Source organism: Pseudorca crassidens, chromosome X, assembly GCF_039906515.1.
Source record: "Pseudorca crassidens isolate mPseCra1 chromosome X, mPseCra1.hap1, whole genome shotgun sequence".
NCBI classification, from domain to species: Eukaryota; Metazoa; Chordata; class Mammalia; order Artiodactyla; family Delphinidae; genus Pseudorca; species Pseudorca crassidens.
In genome coordinates, this window is record NC_090317.1 from 99,637,442 (window position 1) to 99,650,963 (window position 13,522).

At 42.3% G+C, this 13,522-nt stretch overlaps 2 protein-coding genes across 4 annotated transcripts in view; one reads left to right on the forward strand and one right to left on the reverse strand.

The window, feature by feature from the left end:
- OTC (ornithine transcarbamylase) overlaps nucleotides 1–988 on the reverse strand; it is a 56,603-nt gene extending 55,615 nt beyond the window's left edge. Inside the window, exon 1 of the mRNA XM_067722588.1 lies at nucleotides 759–988. Coding sequence (XP_067578689.1) covers nucleotides 759–835 — 77 coding nt within the window. The 5' untranslated portion in view covers nucleotides 836–988. The remainder of the gene's footprint in view (nucleotides 1–758) is intronic.
- The window catches only part of RPGR (retinitis pigmentosa GTPase regulator), a 274,383-nt gene that overhangs the window by 175,970 nt on the left and 84,891 nt on the right, over nucleotides 1–13,522 (forward strand). The gene's annotated exons all lie outside the window — the stretch shown is intronic.

A 13,522-nucleotide genomic window follows, 5' to 3' on the forward strand; every position in this document is an offset into this window, starting at 1 on the left:
AGAGAAGGGAGGCCCAGGGCCACAAATCACAGGGCCACTTCCTAAGAGTGGGAGAAACCTTCAGACTAGAAGCTTCTAACTTTAAGAGTCATTGAGGTCATTTTGAGGTTGGTTTCGGTTGTCAAGAGGCACTGGGAAAATTCTGATTGTTAACAGGCAGTTACTCTAGAAGCTTTCTGGCAACAATGTCCGGATTTGATGGCCTTGCTTCTCCGATTAACCCATCACCCTTGTCCTCTTCCCCAGGGACACACTCCACACCACCTTCGACCGCAGGCACGGCCAGTTGGCTGTGAGGAGGATGCAACTTTGTAAATATTTATGTAGTCGTTCTTTTGGGGTCTGTTTTTTTAAAGATCGAATCAATCACCATGCCCCAGAATGATATATTGTTTTCAGGCAAACCCAAATACAAGCTGAGGGCCCTGTGGAGATTAGTTCCTCTCATTTCCTTCAGCCAGTTGCTCCTTTAGTATGTACACAAATGGAAGATGTCCAGAACATTTAGTCTGTTATACGTGCCACGGTTAGTCGCCCCCCAACCCGCCGTCACCTCCCAGCGCCCCATGAAATCTGATTACAGAGGACCGAGAAATGAAAGCTCAGCTGGAATTAGAGACAGTTGTCTCCAACAAGGGTAGAACCTGGCACTATACCCTGCAGAAAGAGGCCTTAGGAGGCTGCACTTCTCTGCAGAATAGAGTTTCATTTATCACCACGGTTCCTAAGTCAGACTCAAATCTCTGGCCATCACTTACCGATAATTTCGAACCGCGAAACTGTGACCGTTTCTAAGAGCTGCCTTGTTCAGCAGGATCCTCAACTTAAACAGCATATTCTTTCGATAGTGAAAAGGATGATTCTGTGCTCTTGAAAACGCCGCACCAAGGTAGCCAGTGGGGTCCACCTGAAAGCTAAGAGTCCTTTTGATTTCAGTGAGAGAGCAAAGGTACTATCACCCTTCAACTACCTTATCAAATTCCCCTGGTTAGAGATACTGCAGGGCAAGGTCCAGGAGCATTTGAACTTTAAGCCAAGCTCCAATCCACCACTGTGGGGTTTTTTTTTGTTTGTTTTGGGTTTTGTTTTGTTTTTCTTGGAGAAGGAATCCTGACTCTTTTGGTGCACAGACTCCTCATTTTTCATAATATATTTATGCTGTCACATAGTTGTACAAAATCAATTGACAAGTACTCGTTGGGTGTATAATATATGCAAGACACTGCAGTGCTGGCTGCTGTGAAGGAACATAGAAATAACTCATTCCAAAAATGCGAGTTGGCAGTGCAAAACCCCAGATGTAGACGTGACATCCCTGAGTATTTCCAGTGATATCACTTTCCTCCAAGTCCCAGCCTTTCTACAAAAACAAATAGAAAGATGTACTTGTGTGTGTGTGGCAAAAAGCTGGAGTGGGGATGGAGATGGAGTAAAAAGATCTCTGTCCTGGAGCTCCCACTGTGCCTTGCACATAGTAGGTCTTCAATAAATAAGGGGTTGCCTAATAATTCCAGCAGAAACCCATACTCAGCAGAAGCAGGGAGGTGGGGTACCAAATGTTCCTCCCCTGGCAGCCTCTCCGGATCACTAAGGGGCCATCCAAAGCTTCACACTCATTCATTCATCCACAGTTAGAAATCAGTTATTTTCAAAATCTGTTCTGTGTCGGATACTGGGCTAGGCTGGAATTTCAGGGAAGGAAGATGATCTCGCCTTTGCAGAGTTTACAGTTCAGTAAGGGTCATATATCTGTAAATAAATATCCATAATACAAGCCCATGGGGAGGTCCAGATAAAGTGCCTCCACATCACAGGGAAGGGAGAGAACTCTAAGTGGGGAGGGTGGGAGGGCAAGGTAAGCACTTGCTAGATGTTTGTGGAATGCAAAAAAAAAAGTGTCGTTTAAAAGCCAACTATGGCCACTTCAGGGGCAGGGATGGTCGTGATGTCATAATTAATATCAGCAGGGAAATTTATTGACACGATTCCCTTGTACTCGCAGAGGATGAGGTGGGATAAAGAGAGGGAAAGACTGCGATTTCCAAACCTCTGGCAAATCTGTTCTGGAAAGACTATTCCAGGCAGACTGCTTGCAGAGGTGCAGAGGTGAGAAGATAGAGAATGAATGCTCCACGTGGGAGAAGAGAAGCCAGCTTTGTTTGAGAAGATCACCTTAAAGCATCGTTGAAGAGGCAGAACGGGCCAGTTGTTGGATAGGTTTTAGAGAGTAAATCCACTCTACCTAATACAGGGAAGGAAACTGGATGTTTGCAGGGAGACTAGAAGAGAAGACGGTAAACTGCATTCAACTGAATGCTAGTGTAAAGCCCACATCTTCAGTCAAATGTGCTACCCACACAAACAACTCATCTGAACAACACTCGGGGAAAAATCAAGAAGTGTCTGCCGTGGTGTGGTGGGGAATGTGGGCAGCACTGCTGAGATTCCAAAGTGACTCATAAACCCTCGTCATTCTATGGAGGTGAGAGCTCAGTTCCCCAGAAAGGACTAAGAAAAACCTACCCCCCTCCCATAACCCCCAGAGAGATTGCAAGAGAGGCACCGTACCACAAGTGGGATGAGCTTAAAGGTAATGTCACTAAATCTCAAAAGACAAACTATCTCAACAGACATCTGTGTTACAGGTGGAAAAACACCATACAGGGTTTTCCATTCGTCCTCAGAATTTGTACAGGTGCTCTTATGGACCCGCCCCCTGACTCCTTTAATTCCACTTCAACTGCCTGCTTTGGCTCTGAGGGATAGAGTGATAACCAGGAATGGTGAGTCCTTTCTCACATGGAGTTCACCATTTGGAATGACTCCAGAGCACAACTTCTGTCTCTGTCCCCTGACCTTGTGCATTCTAACCAAGAGGGTAGGGGTTGTTCCCTGCTCCCTTGCTTCAGGCCCTATGGGACCTCCAGCTTGGAGTGTCCATCATCCAGCTTCCATCAATGGGGGTTGGGGATTAGATGGGGTTCCTGAAGGAAGTGGCACTGGTCCTTGATGAATTGGGAAGAATTAGGGAATTGTCAAAACTGGAGGGGGTTACAAACGATATTACAGCAAAGGATGGAAGCTGTGAGTAGACCCAGAGGAAGGAACAAATAGGGTGTGTGGGGTAACAACATTTGGAGGGGTGGATTCACTCTATCATTGACCATTTAAATGAAGCCCTGCCACCACCAAGACCAATATGAAAAGCACAAAACCATGAGTGTCCATGTCCTGTCTGTATCCCCTTGGCATTCTGTCTTCACCTACATACCTGCCACTTTTTTTTTTTTAATTTCCTACATAAGAGACTTCCCGGGTGGTGCAGTGGTTAAGAATCCACCTGCCAACGCAGGGGACACAGGCTCAAGCCCTGGTCTGGGAAGATCCCACATGCCGCCGAGCAACTAAGCCCGTGCGCCACAACTACTGAGCCTGCGCTCTAGAGCCTGCGAGCCACAACTACTGAGCCTGTGTGCCACAACTACTGAAGCCCGCGCGCCTAGAGCCCGTGCTCCACAACAAGAGAAGCCACCACAATGAGAAGCCCGCGCACCGCAATGAAGAGTAGCCACTCGCCGCAACTAGAGAAAGCCCACGCACAGCAACGAAGACCCAACACAGCCAAAAATAAATAATAAATAAATAATTTTTTTTTTAGATGTTGGGCATAGGAGTTTATTAATTAATTTATTTATTTTTGCTGTGTTGGGTCTTCGTTTCTGTGCGAGGGCTTTCTCTAGTTGTGGCAAGCGGGGGCCACTCTTCATCGCGGTGCGCAGGCCTCTCACTATCACGGCCTCTCTTGTTGTGGAGCACAGGCTCCAGATGCGCAGGCTCAGTAGTTGTGGCTCATGGGCCTAGTTGCTCCGCGGCATGTGGGATCCTCCCAGACCAGGGTTCGAACCCGTGTCCCCTGCATTAGCAGGCATATTCTCAACTACTGCGCCACCAGGGAAGCCCAATAAATATTTTTTTTAAATTTCCTGACATAACACTTTATTCAAAATAAGTCTACAATTGGAATATGATGTTTTTGTTTTGCTTTTTATCCCATAAATAATTATTATTTTTTATTACATTTACATACAGTAAGTGATTATTATTATGGTGTGATTTTAGGTACGAAATCCTTCCTGCCCAAAAAGATTTTCTTCTACCTAAAAGTTTCATCCATAGTATCATTGTTTGGGATTAAGCATTATTTCAGATGAAATTTATTATGTAAAATACATAAAACAGCAACTGGCTAAGATTCGCAATAATACTGGCATAGAAATAAATTTAACAGATCATTTTTCAATGTTTCCTAGGACAGAAATCATGGTGAGAGGGTAATGACTTTTGTTGCTGGGGAAGCATACCTGCTACTTTTTTTTTTTTTTTTTTTTTTTTTTCAGTATGTGGGCCTCTCACTGTTGTGGCCTCTTCCATTGCGGAGCACAGGCTCCAGACGCGCAGGCTCAGCAGCCATGGCTCACGGGCCCAGCCGCTCCACGGCATGTGGGATCTTCCCGGACCAGGGCACGAACCCGTGTCCCCTGCATCGGCAGGCGGACTCTCAACCACTGCGCCACCAGGGAAGCCCCCTGCTACTTCTTAATGCCCGTGCCCACAGCTGTCTGGCTGAGGGTAAACTCCTCACTCCTGTGTGGGCGACCATGAGGCATGTTTTACACGCTCCTCCGAAGGTCCCCAGTGGGACTAAGCCTCGATTGCCCACGGTAGTAAACTGTCTGTCAATTCACCCTCTGTTAGCTGCCTTCCCTTCCCTGTCTCACTTCCCTCACACCCCTACCAGTGCTTCCTGGGATCATCTCCCAAATATACCACTTGAACCCAAATACCTTTCTCAGTGTCTACTTCTGTGGGAACCCAATCTTTGCCCAGGTCTACCTTCTCAAATATTTTTCAATGCTCTGCTTCTTATTTGTTTCTCCCAGGCCCTCCCATCTCTGATTTGGGCTTTTAGTGTCAACATCTTTGTATCCTGTATACCATATCGAACACTCACTCTTAGATTTGGTCCTGGTTACCCTGCAACTGGTCGTGTTCTGGTAAATATTTAATGACCAGCTCTTCAAAAAGAGAAAAAAAGCTCTGATTTGTGGCATTGACCAATTTGTGTGGTATAAATGCTCCCACCATGGACAGCTTCAAGCTACCAAAGTGACATCGCTGAACACAGAGTTGGGAAGAGAGGCGTAAGATTGGCTCTTGCAAGCCATTGTGAGCTGGCTCAGGTACACCACTGCCAACGACTCCCACCCAGAAAGGAGGATTCTCTCAAGGATGGAAATGAATAATGGAACCAGATTGTTGAGGGCCTTGAAATCCAGATTATGGAGTTAAGAATTTAATCTATAGTCAAAGGAAGATTATTAAAGTTTTAGAGCTGGGGCAGACAAAGGGACATATGTCATTATCTGCATTGTGTCTTGAAAACCTTAATCCAGCACCACTGTGTAAGAAGTGCAGTGGGGAGAAAATGGAGGCAAAGAGGCAGAAGTTACTGTGTTATAATAAGGGCCTGAGAGCATACTGGGGCTGTGGAAATAGAAAAGTAGGGATGGATGCAAGAGAGATCTAGGAATTAGAATCCACCTGTTGGGGCAATTGGTTGGATGGTGAGGGAAGGGAGATGGAAAAGTTAATGATTTCAAGTTTATTCTATCACACTTGAGTCTAAAATTCCAAATAGCCAAATGTCACCATTGGGGATATAGAAAAATGTTCATTTTCTGACATTTAGAGCTTGTAAACATCATATATGAACTTGCAATATTTCTTTGAAATTGCTACTGTGGTTCCCTAGTGAAATCTAAGCACTGAAGAGGAAATCAATGTTATGTAAAGGAAATGGGAAGGACGTTTGAAGATCAAATGGGATCTCCGGCTGAGTCACTAACTGATGGTGAATTGGCCAAGTGACCTGACTCCTCTAAGACCCTCAGAGTCCTCATCTGTCCAACTAAAGGTTTTAAAAATTTGGGCTATTACACTGCTTGGGAAACTTTAACATGCTAACCAAACATGAGGTACAGTGTCTAAGAGCCTTGACATAGCTATTGCCAAGGATCTAATGCAAATTTGAGCTCTGTGCAAATAAGACATATGGCTGTTACTGCAGTGAGAAGCTCTGTTTATTTCAGAGTGTTGCTAATTACATAAATACTTTTTATAGCTGGTTGTCTGGAGTCTTTAAGATCCTAAGAAACCACAGTATTTGCATGCAGTGCACACATTAGTCACAAGCTCTGTGGGATTGTTGCCGGTAGTCTATCTTCCACTGGATATGAATAAAGAAGCATGTATCTCTGTCTGAGAACAGTAGCCATCCTGTGACCATGAGGAGAAGCAGCCTTAGAATGGAACTGGGGTTTGGCAGAGTGAAAGAAGAAAGGAATGTTGGTCATTTATTACATCATTGAGTTGTAAAATCAACGAACCTCATGACTCTCCCTACCACTGGACACCTTGTTATGTAAAATACTAAATGTTCTTTTTGTTTAAGTCACTCTGAATTGGGATTTTTGTTACTTGCAACCAAATGCATGCTAACTAATAAAAATTCGGCTTAGGTTTTTGAAGGTTTATTTCTCCTGTAACAACAGGGAAAGAATGATGTATTTCAAAAGTGTGGGTTCTACTTCAGAACCTATCATTTATTGGTTGAATGACCTTCGGCAAGTCAGTTTCCTTATCTGCAAATGAAAACAATATTCTTTTTCTCTTCTTTCTTTTTTTTTTGGTTAAATGAATACATATGATATGCTTTGTTGTTCTTTAATTTTTTAAATTAACATACAGTAAATACCTCTTTTGTGCGTATGGTGCTATGGGTTATAACACATGTATAGGTTCGTGTAACCACCACCACAATCAGGATACAAAACAGTTCCATCCGGGCTTCCCTGGTGGCGCAGTGGTTGAGAGCCCGCCTGCCAATGCAGGGGACATGGGTTTGTGCCCCGGTCCGGGAAGATCCCACACGCCACGGAGCGGCTGGGCCCATGAGCCATGGCTGCTGAGCCTGCACGTCCGGAGCCTGTGCTCCGCAATGGGAGAGGCCACAGTAGTGAGAGGCCCGCGTACCGCAAAAAAAAACAGTTCCATGTCCCCCCAGAACTCTCCCTTAAATCCTTTTGTAGTCACACCCTCCTCTCACCCCTAATTCCTGGCATATTGATCTTTCTCCTTATACTTTTGCCATTTCAAGAATGTAACATGAATGGGATCGTACATTATGTAATCTTTTGAGACTGGTTTCTTTCATTCAGCATAATGCCTTTGAGAGTCATCTGTATTGCTGTGTTTATCATTAGTTTGTTCCTTTTTATTGCTGACTAGTATTTCATTGTGTGGATATATCAGTTTGTTTATCCATTCCCCATTAAGGCACATTTGGGTTGTTTCCTGGTTTTGGAACTTATACACAGAGTTGCTACAAGCATTTAAGTATGGGTTTTTGTGTGAACATAAATTTTATTTCTAGGGTAAATATTTAGGAGTAGAATGGCTGGATTATATGGTAAGTACATGTTTAACTTTTGAAAAAAACTGCCAAAATATCTTCCAGAGTTGCTGTGCCATTTTGCAGTTCCCCCAGGAAAGCATGAGAGCTCCAGTTACTCTGCAGCCTTGTCAGCACTTGGTATTGTCTGTATTTTTCATAGTTGCCACCCAGATGGGTATGTAGTGGTTTCTAATTGTGGTTTTAATTTGCATTTTCCTAAATGCTAATGATGCTGAGCATCTTTCCATGTGCCATACATATATCTTCTTTGGTGAAATATCTGTTAATACTTAGGCCTACTTTATTTATTTATTTTTAAAAGTTTATTAAAGTAGTTGATTTACAATGTGTTAATTGCTGCTTGGCAAAGTGATTCAATTGTACATATGCATATTCTTTTTCATATTCTTTTCCATTATGGCTTATCACAGGATACTGAATATAGTCCCCTGTGCTATATAATAGGACCTTGTTGTTTATCCATTCTATATATAATCTGCTAATCCCAAACCCCCAATCCATTCCTCCCCCACCCCACCTCCCCCTTGGCAACCAAAAGTCTGTTCTCTGTATCTGTGAGTCTGTTTCTGTTTTGTAAATATGTCCGTTTGTAACATTTTTTTTAGATTCTGCATATAAGTGATATCATATGATATTTCTCTTTCTCTGTCTGACTTACTTCACTCAGTAACAATCTCTAGGTCCATCCATGTTGCTGCAAATGGCATTATTTCATTCTTTTTAATGGCTGAGAAATATTCCAGTGTATATATGTACCACATCTTCTTTATCCATTCATCTGTTAATGGACATTTAAGATGTTTCCATGTCTTGGCTATTGTGAATAGTGCTGCTATGAACATTGGGGTGCATGTGTCTTTTCGAATTATAGTTTTGTCTGCGTATATGCCCAGGAGTGGGATTGCTGGATCATATGGCAACTCTATTTTTAGTTTTTTGAGGAACCTCCATACTGTTTTCCATAGTAGCTGCACCAATTCACATTCTCCCCAACACTGTAAGAGGGTTCCCTTTTCTCCATACCCTCTCCAGCATTTATTATTTGTAGACTTTTTAATGATGGCCATTCTGACTGGTGTGAGGTAGTTTTGATTTGTATTTCTCTAATAATTAGCAAAATGAGCATCTTTTCATGTACCTATTTGACCTACTTTATTTTTTAAGTGGGTTGTTTGTTTTGTTTTTTTAGTTTTGAGAGTTCTTTATATGTTCTGGATATAAGACCTTTACTGGATATGTGATTTGCAAATATTTTCTCCCAGACTATAACTTGTCTCTTCATTCTCTTGCAAGGTAGAAGTTTTAAATTTGGATCAAGTTCTTTTTGTAGATTATACCATTGATGTTATATCTATGAACTCTTTGCTAACCCAAGGTCACAAAGAGTTTCTCCTATGTCTTCTGAAAATTTTATAGCCTTACAAGTTACATTTAGATCTATGATCCATTTTGAGTTAAGTTCTGTCTAAGGTATGAGGTTTAGGTTTAGGTTTTGGGGGGGCGGTTGGGGCATAAGAATGTCCAATTTCCTTTTTCTTAAGAGCTCTCTATGTCCTAGGTCATACCTAATTTGCTGAAAAATCAAAAAAAATCCTTTTGTATTAATGCCCCTGGAGTGCTTCATAAGCTATAAACCTGCATCCTGTTGTAAGAATGTATTCTTATGTGGCTTGGATCTGCATGGGAATTGGCAAAAGAAAATAAATTAGAATTATGATAGTGAAGTAAATCACCCATCAGCTGGCTACTATTATATTCCTTTCCACTTGTAAATATGTCAACTACAGAGCTCCTGATAATCTGAAAATTACTTTTTATTTAACAGATGGTGATGGGACTTTGTCAAAATATTGATTCGGGGGTGTTTTCTTGCTATGTAACTGCTAAGTATTTGTTCAAACATTCAGGCCCTAGGGGAAATTGTGAAATCAGTGAAGACTACCTCTGATCCCCTCTCCACCCCCTTTCCCACCCTACCCTTTCAACTGAGGCATATGAAGAAGGTAGACGGGGTCCTACGTGAAGACCAAAATCTGAACTAGAGCGTGAAATGCTGATCATCACATTCAAGGGTAATCTCTCTTCTCTGTTGTCATATAAACCACGTTTCCATCGAAGTCATTCTTCTGTTAATCATTTACTCTGGCAGCTGTTGATTTTAAGCAGAGCCTAGAATTTTTCAGAGCTTAGATAGGGACAGAAATCTCAAGTTTTCAAACCTGAGGCTTTTTATTTTGTGTTCTGGTAAATGTCAGCGTTAGAAAACAAGATTGGGAAATTCACACACAATTTAGGAGGTAGGAAAAGGGTAAATAAATATGATCCAACCTTTATGTCAGAGGCAGATGAGTTGCAAAAGGCGAGGTTATCTTTCTTGAGTACACTTTCGTTTGCTCAAGCTCTCACCCAGAATCCTACAGCCATCTCTTCCCCCATAGGCTGATTCCAATCCCTCCCTTTGGAAGCACAGAGGTCAAGCTGTGCATAAAGGAGATTTATTAGCAGATCAGAGGCTATCAGGCATTAAGCAAACAGGGAAATCACAGAGGTTCAAAGTTCACCACTGTCTCAACAATCATCCCTGATGCTCCCTAGGACTGCCGGATACTTCTAGAGTCTGAGTGACGTGAGGGCCCTGTGAAGCTGTGGACATTGTTTACGGCTGCCCAGGGCCTGGTTTAGAAGCACTGTCCCAATAATAATTTCCATAGCAATATTTTCCCCTTGAGCTTAGGACACATATACTGTATGTTCTCAAAAATCACAGTTTAGTGAACGCCTTTCCTGCTCATTTCTAGTTCTTGGTGAAAGCTACAATCATCTTTGTGGTGGATGCCTCTCTTTAGATACGACTTGGAAAGTCCTCGTGACCTGCTTATGATTGTTGTATTTGACCACATCTGCTAAGCAAGGGCTCTGCCCTCCCCTTAAGCAAATAGGAAAACACACCCTTCTTCTCTTAAGGCTGCTCCACTGGTAACAATTCTATGGCTTATAAAGATGGAACCTACTCAGGGTCCAGAAGATGAACTATGGGAATCTTATCTCCAGAACAAGAGAGAAACAAGCCCTTTTCCTGGAACTTTTCTGAGTATTTGGAGTCTGGGTCGTGCGGACTGGGCACTCACCATTACCAATTTCACCCTCCGGCATTCTTTAACTGGAGTTCGACATCCTTTCTTCCAGAGAACCGGGGAGTTCATGGATTCCCAGGTCATGCTCAATTGTTACACAGTGTGTTACTGTTAAGGAATAAGCAAATCACCTGGCAAGCAATAGAAGAATGAATCCAGCGATGTGGGAGTCACTCCATTACTGTGGATTGTGAGCAAATTCCTCAGCCTCTCTAAGCCTCAGTTGCCTCCTCTTTTAAATGGTGGTACTAGCAGCCCCTGTCTCATGGCTTTGTTGTTTAGATGAAGTGTGGTAATGGATATAGAGTGCTGTAGCACAGTACCTGGCTCGGTGTTCAATAAATGTTAGCTTTTATTAGTTACTAGCATCAGTACGCGTGGTGAGAGCCCCCGTGCCTGTCCCAGGTGTTGGCTTATTATAATCACTTTCCTGGAAATAGAAATGTTGAGGTGCCCTGAAATAAGAAAGAAACAAAAACAGTGAGTGGCCATGGCTCACCGGCCCAGTCGCTCCGCAGCATGTGGGATCTTCCCGGACCGGGGCACGAACCCGTGTCCCCTGCATCGGCAGGCGGACCCTCAACCACTGCGCCACCAGGGAAGCCCTCAAGTTTATAATCTTTTATTGTCTGATTGTATTTTCCTTCTGCAACCCTGCCATGCTAACCAACCTATCTCATTTGAGATGGAAACGAGATAAAGAAATTAATGATTACTAAGTGCTTTGAAAATACAAAGGACTCTATAAATGCCAAAAGTCATTATTGCCTTTCAGTATAACAAAACAGTATAATAAAAATTGATCATAAAATCTCTCTGCTACTATGGTCCCTACTCTTTTTTCAAGTTAAAATTTACAACTATAGCCTGTTTGTTCAAAGCCACAAGGGACATGAAAACAATCCAATCATTTTCTAAAGTAGGTGTCCCTAATCAATTGAACATAAAATGACTCCGGAGACATGAGCAAATCCATTGTGCAAAGTCCATATGAGAATAACACATCATGATCATCATCTAATGATCATGATGATATTAGTAATGACATTACTGACTCTTCCCTCACCTGCAAGCTCTTTGTCTGCAATGAATGTGCTGTTCACATCTCTTCTGCATGTATTTGTTACTTTATATCACTACCCAGTGTTTGTTCCTATGCGCCCTGCGTCTACTGAATCCCGCGTGCCTAGAACCCCTGCTCCACAGCAAGAGAAGCCACCACAATGAGAAGCCCGCGCACCGCAACGAAGAGTAGCCCCCGCTCGCTGCAACTGGAGAAAGCCTGCACGCAGCAATGAAGACCGAACGCAGCCAAAAAAAAAAAAAGCTGTTTGCTAGTTTTCCTATTATGATTCCATATAGGACAGCATTTTAAAAAAAAAAATGTATTGAAGTATAGTCGATTTATAATGTTGTGTTAGTTTCAGGTGTACAGCAAAGTGATTCATATATATAGATTCTTTTTCAGATTCTTTTCCATTATAGGTTATTACAAGATATTGAATATAGTTCCCTATGCTCTACAGTAGGTCCTTGTTGGTTACCTATTTTACATATAGTAGTTTAATCTGGCCAGGTATAACTGCCATACCTGGAAGCCCACCTATTTCTTTGTGTTTGGGGAAGCCTGGGGACTTTAGTAAGATTCTACAAATGAGTAATACATATGGAGTGATTCAAAGAATTGGGTTTCCATTAGAGGGTCTGAACATATTCATGACCCAGGATACAGGGTTGTTTTGAAACCAAATTCATATAAAATTGTTTAACAATTTTGAAATTGACTGCAATTTTAAAAACATTCTGTGATTTTTTTGTTTTTATCCCGACACTGCCCTTTGATTTGACAAAGTAATGTTGGCACCTGACACTATTCCTTAACTTTATTAAGTGAGGATAATTAAAAGTTATTTGCGTTCAGTTATTTGCTTATCTGCTTCTTTGATTGTGCTTTCTCTTTTCATCAATACCAATTTTAGTTTCATTTAATCAAACTGGTGAAATAATTAGATAGATAAGACATTTAAAGTAAAACTGATGCATCAGCCTTGATAAGACCCTAAGGCCTCTTGGAATATTAACTTCCTTTATCACTGTTCTTCCTACGGTTCACCTTGATTTTTATATGCATTTTAACTTAGTGGGCGTGGGTACTGAGGGAGCTGTTGAAATCAACATGAAATGTCAAAAGGCAAGTAAGGTCAAAATACTTCAATATCTAATATTATGGGAGGAATTCCATAAATATTATAATTTGCTGACATATGTAGAAATTTCATGTACAATGAGAAACTGGGTCAAAAATGATCATTTAGGGCTTCCCTGGTGGCGCAGTGGTTGGGAGTCCGCCTGCCGATGCAGGGGACGCGGGTTCGTGCCCCGGTCTGGGAAGATCCCACATGCCGCGGAGCGGCTGGGCCCGTGAGCCATGGCCGGTGGGCCTGCGCGTCCAGAGCCTGTGCTCCGCAACGGGAGAGGCCACAACAGTGAGAGGCCCGCGTACCGCAAAAATAAATAAATAAATAAATAATAAATAAAATGATCATTTAAAATTACTCAGAGAAAAGGAAAGATGTTGGATTCTTCATTTATTAAACTTCTAATGTAAGCATAATACCTTTCTTACTAGATTCTTGAGAGATCTGAGATCATAGAGTGTTAGACATAGATGAACCGTAAATATGTTAGTCCAACTCTCTCCTCCAGAGGACCAGAGAGGTACACTGATTTTCTCAAAATCTGGTAAGGGAGGGAGTAAAGAGAGAGAAAGCAAGTGAGGGAGTGAGAAATAGAAAATAGCTTCTGGACTCTTAGTGAAAGCTCTTTCCATGACTGATTGACAGGCAAGGAGGGA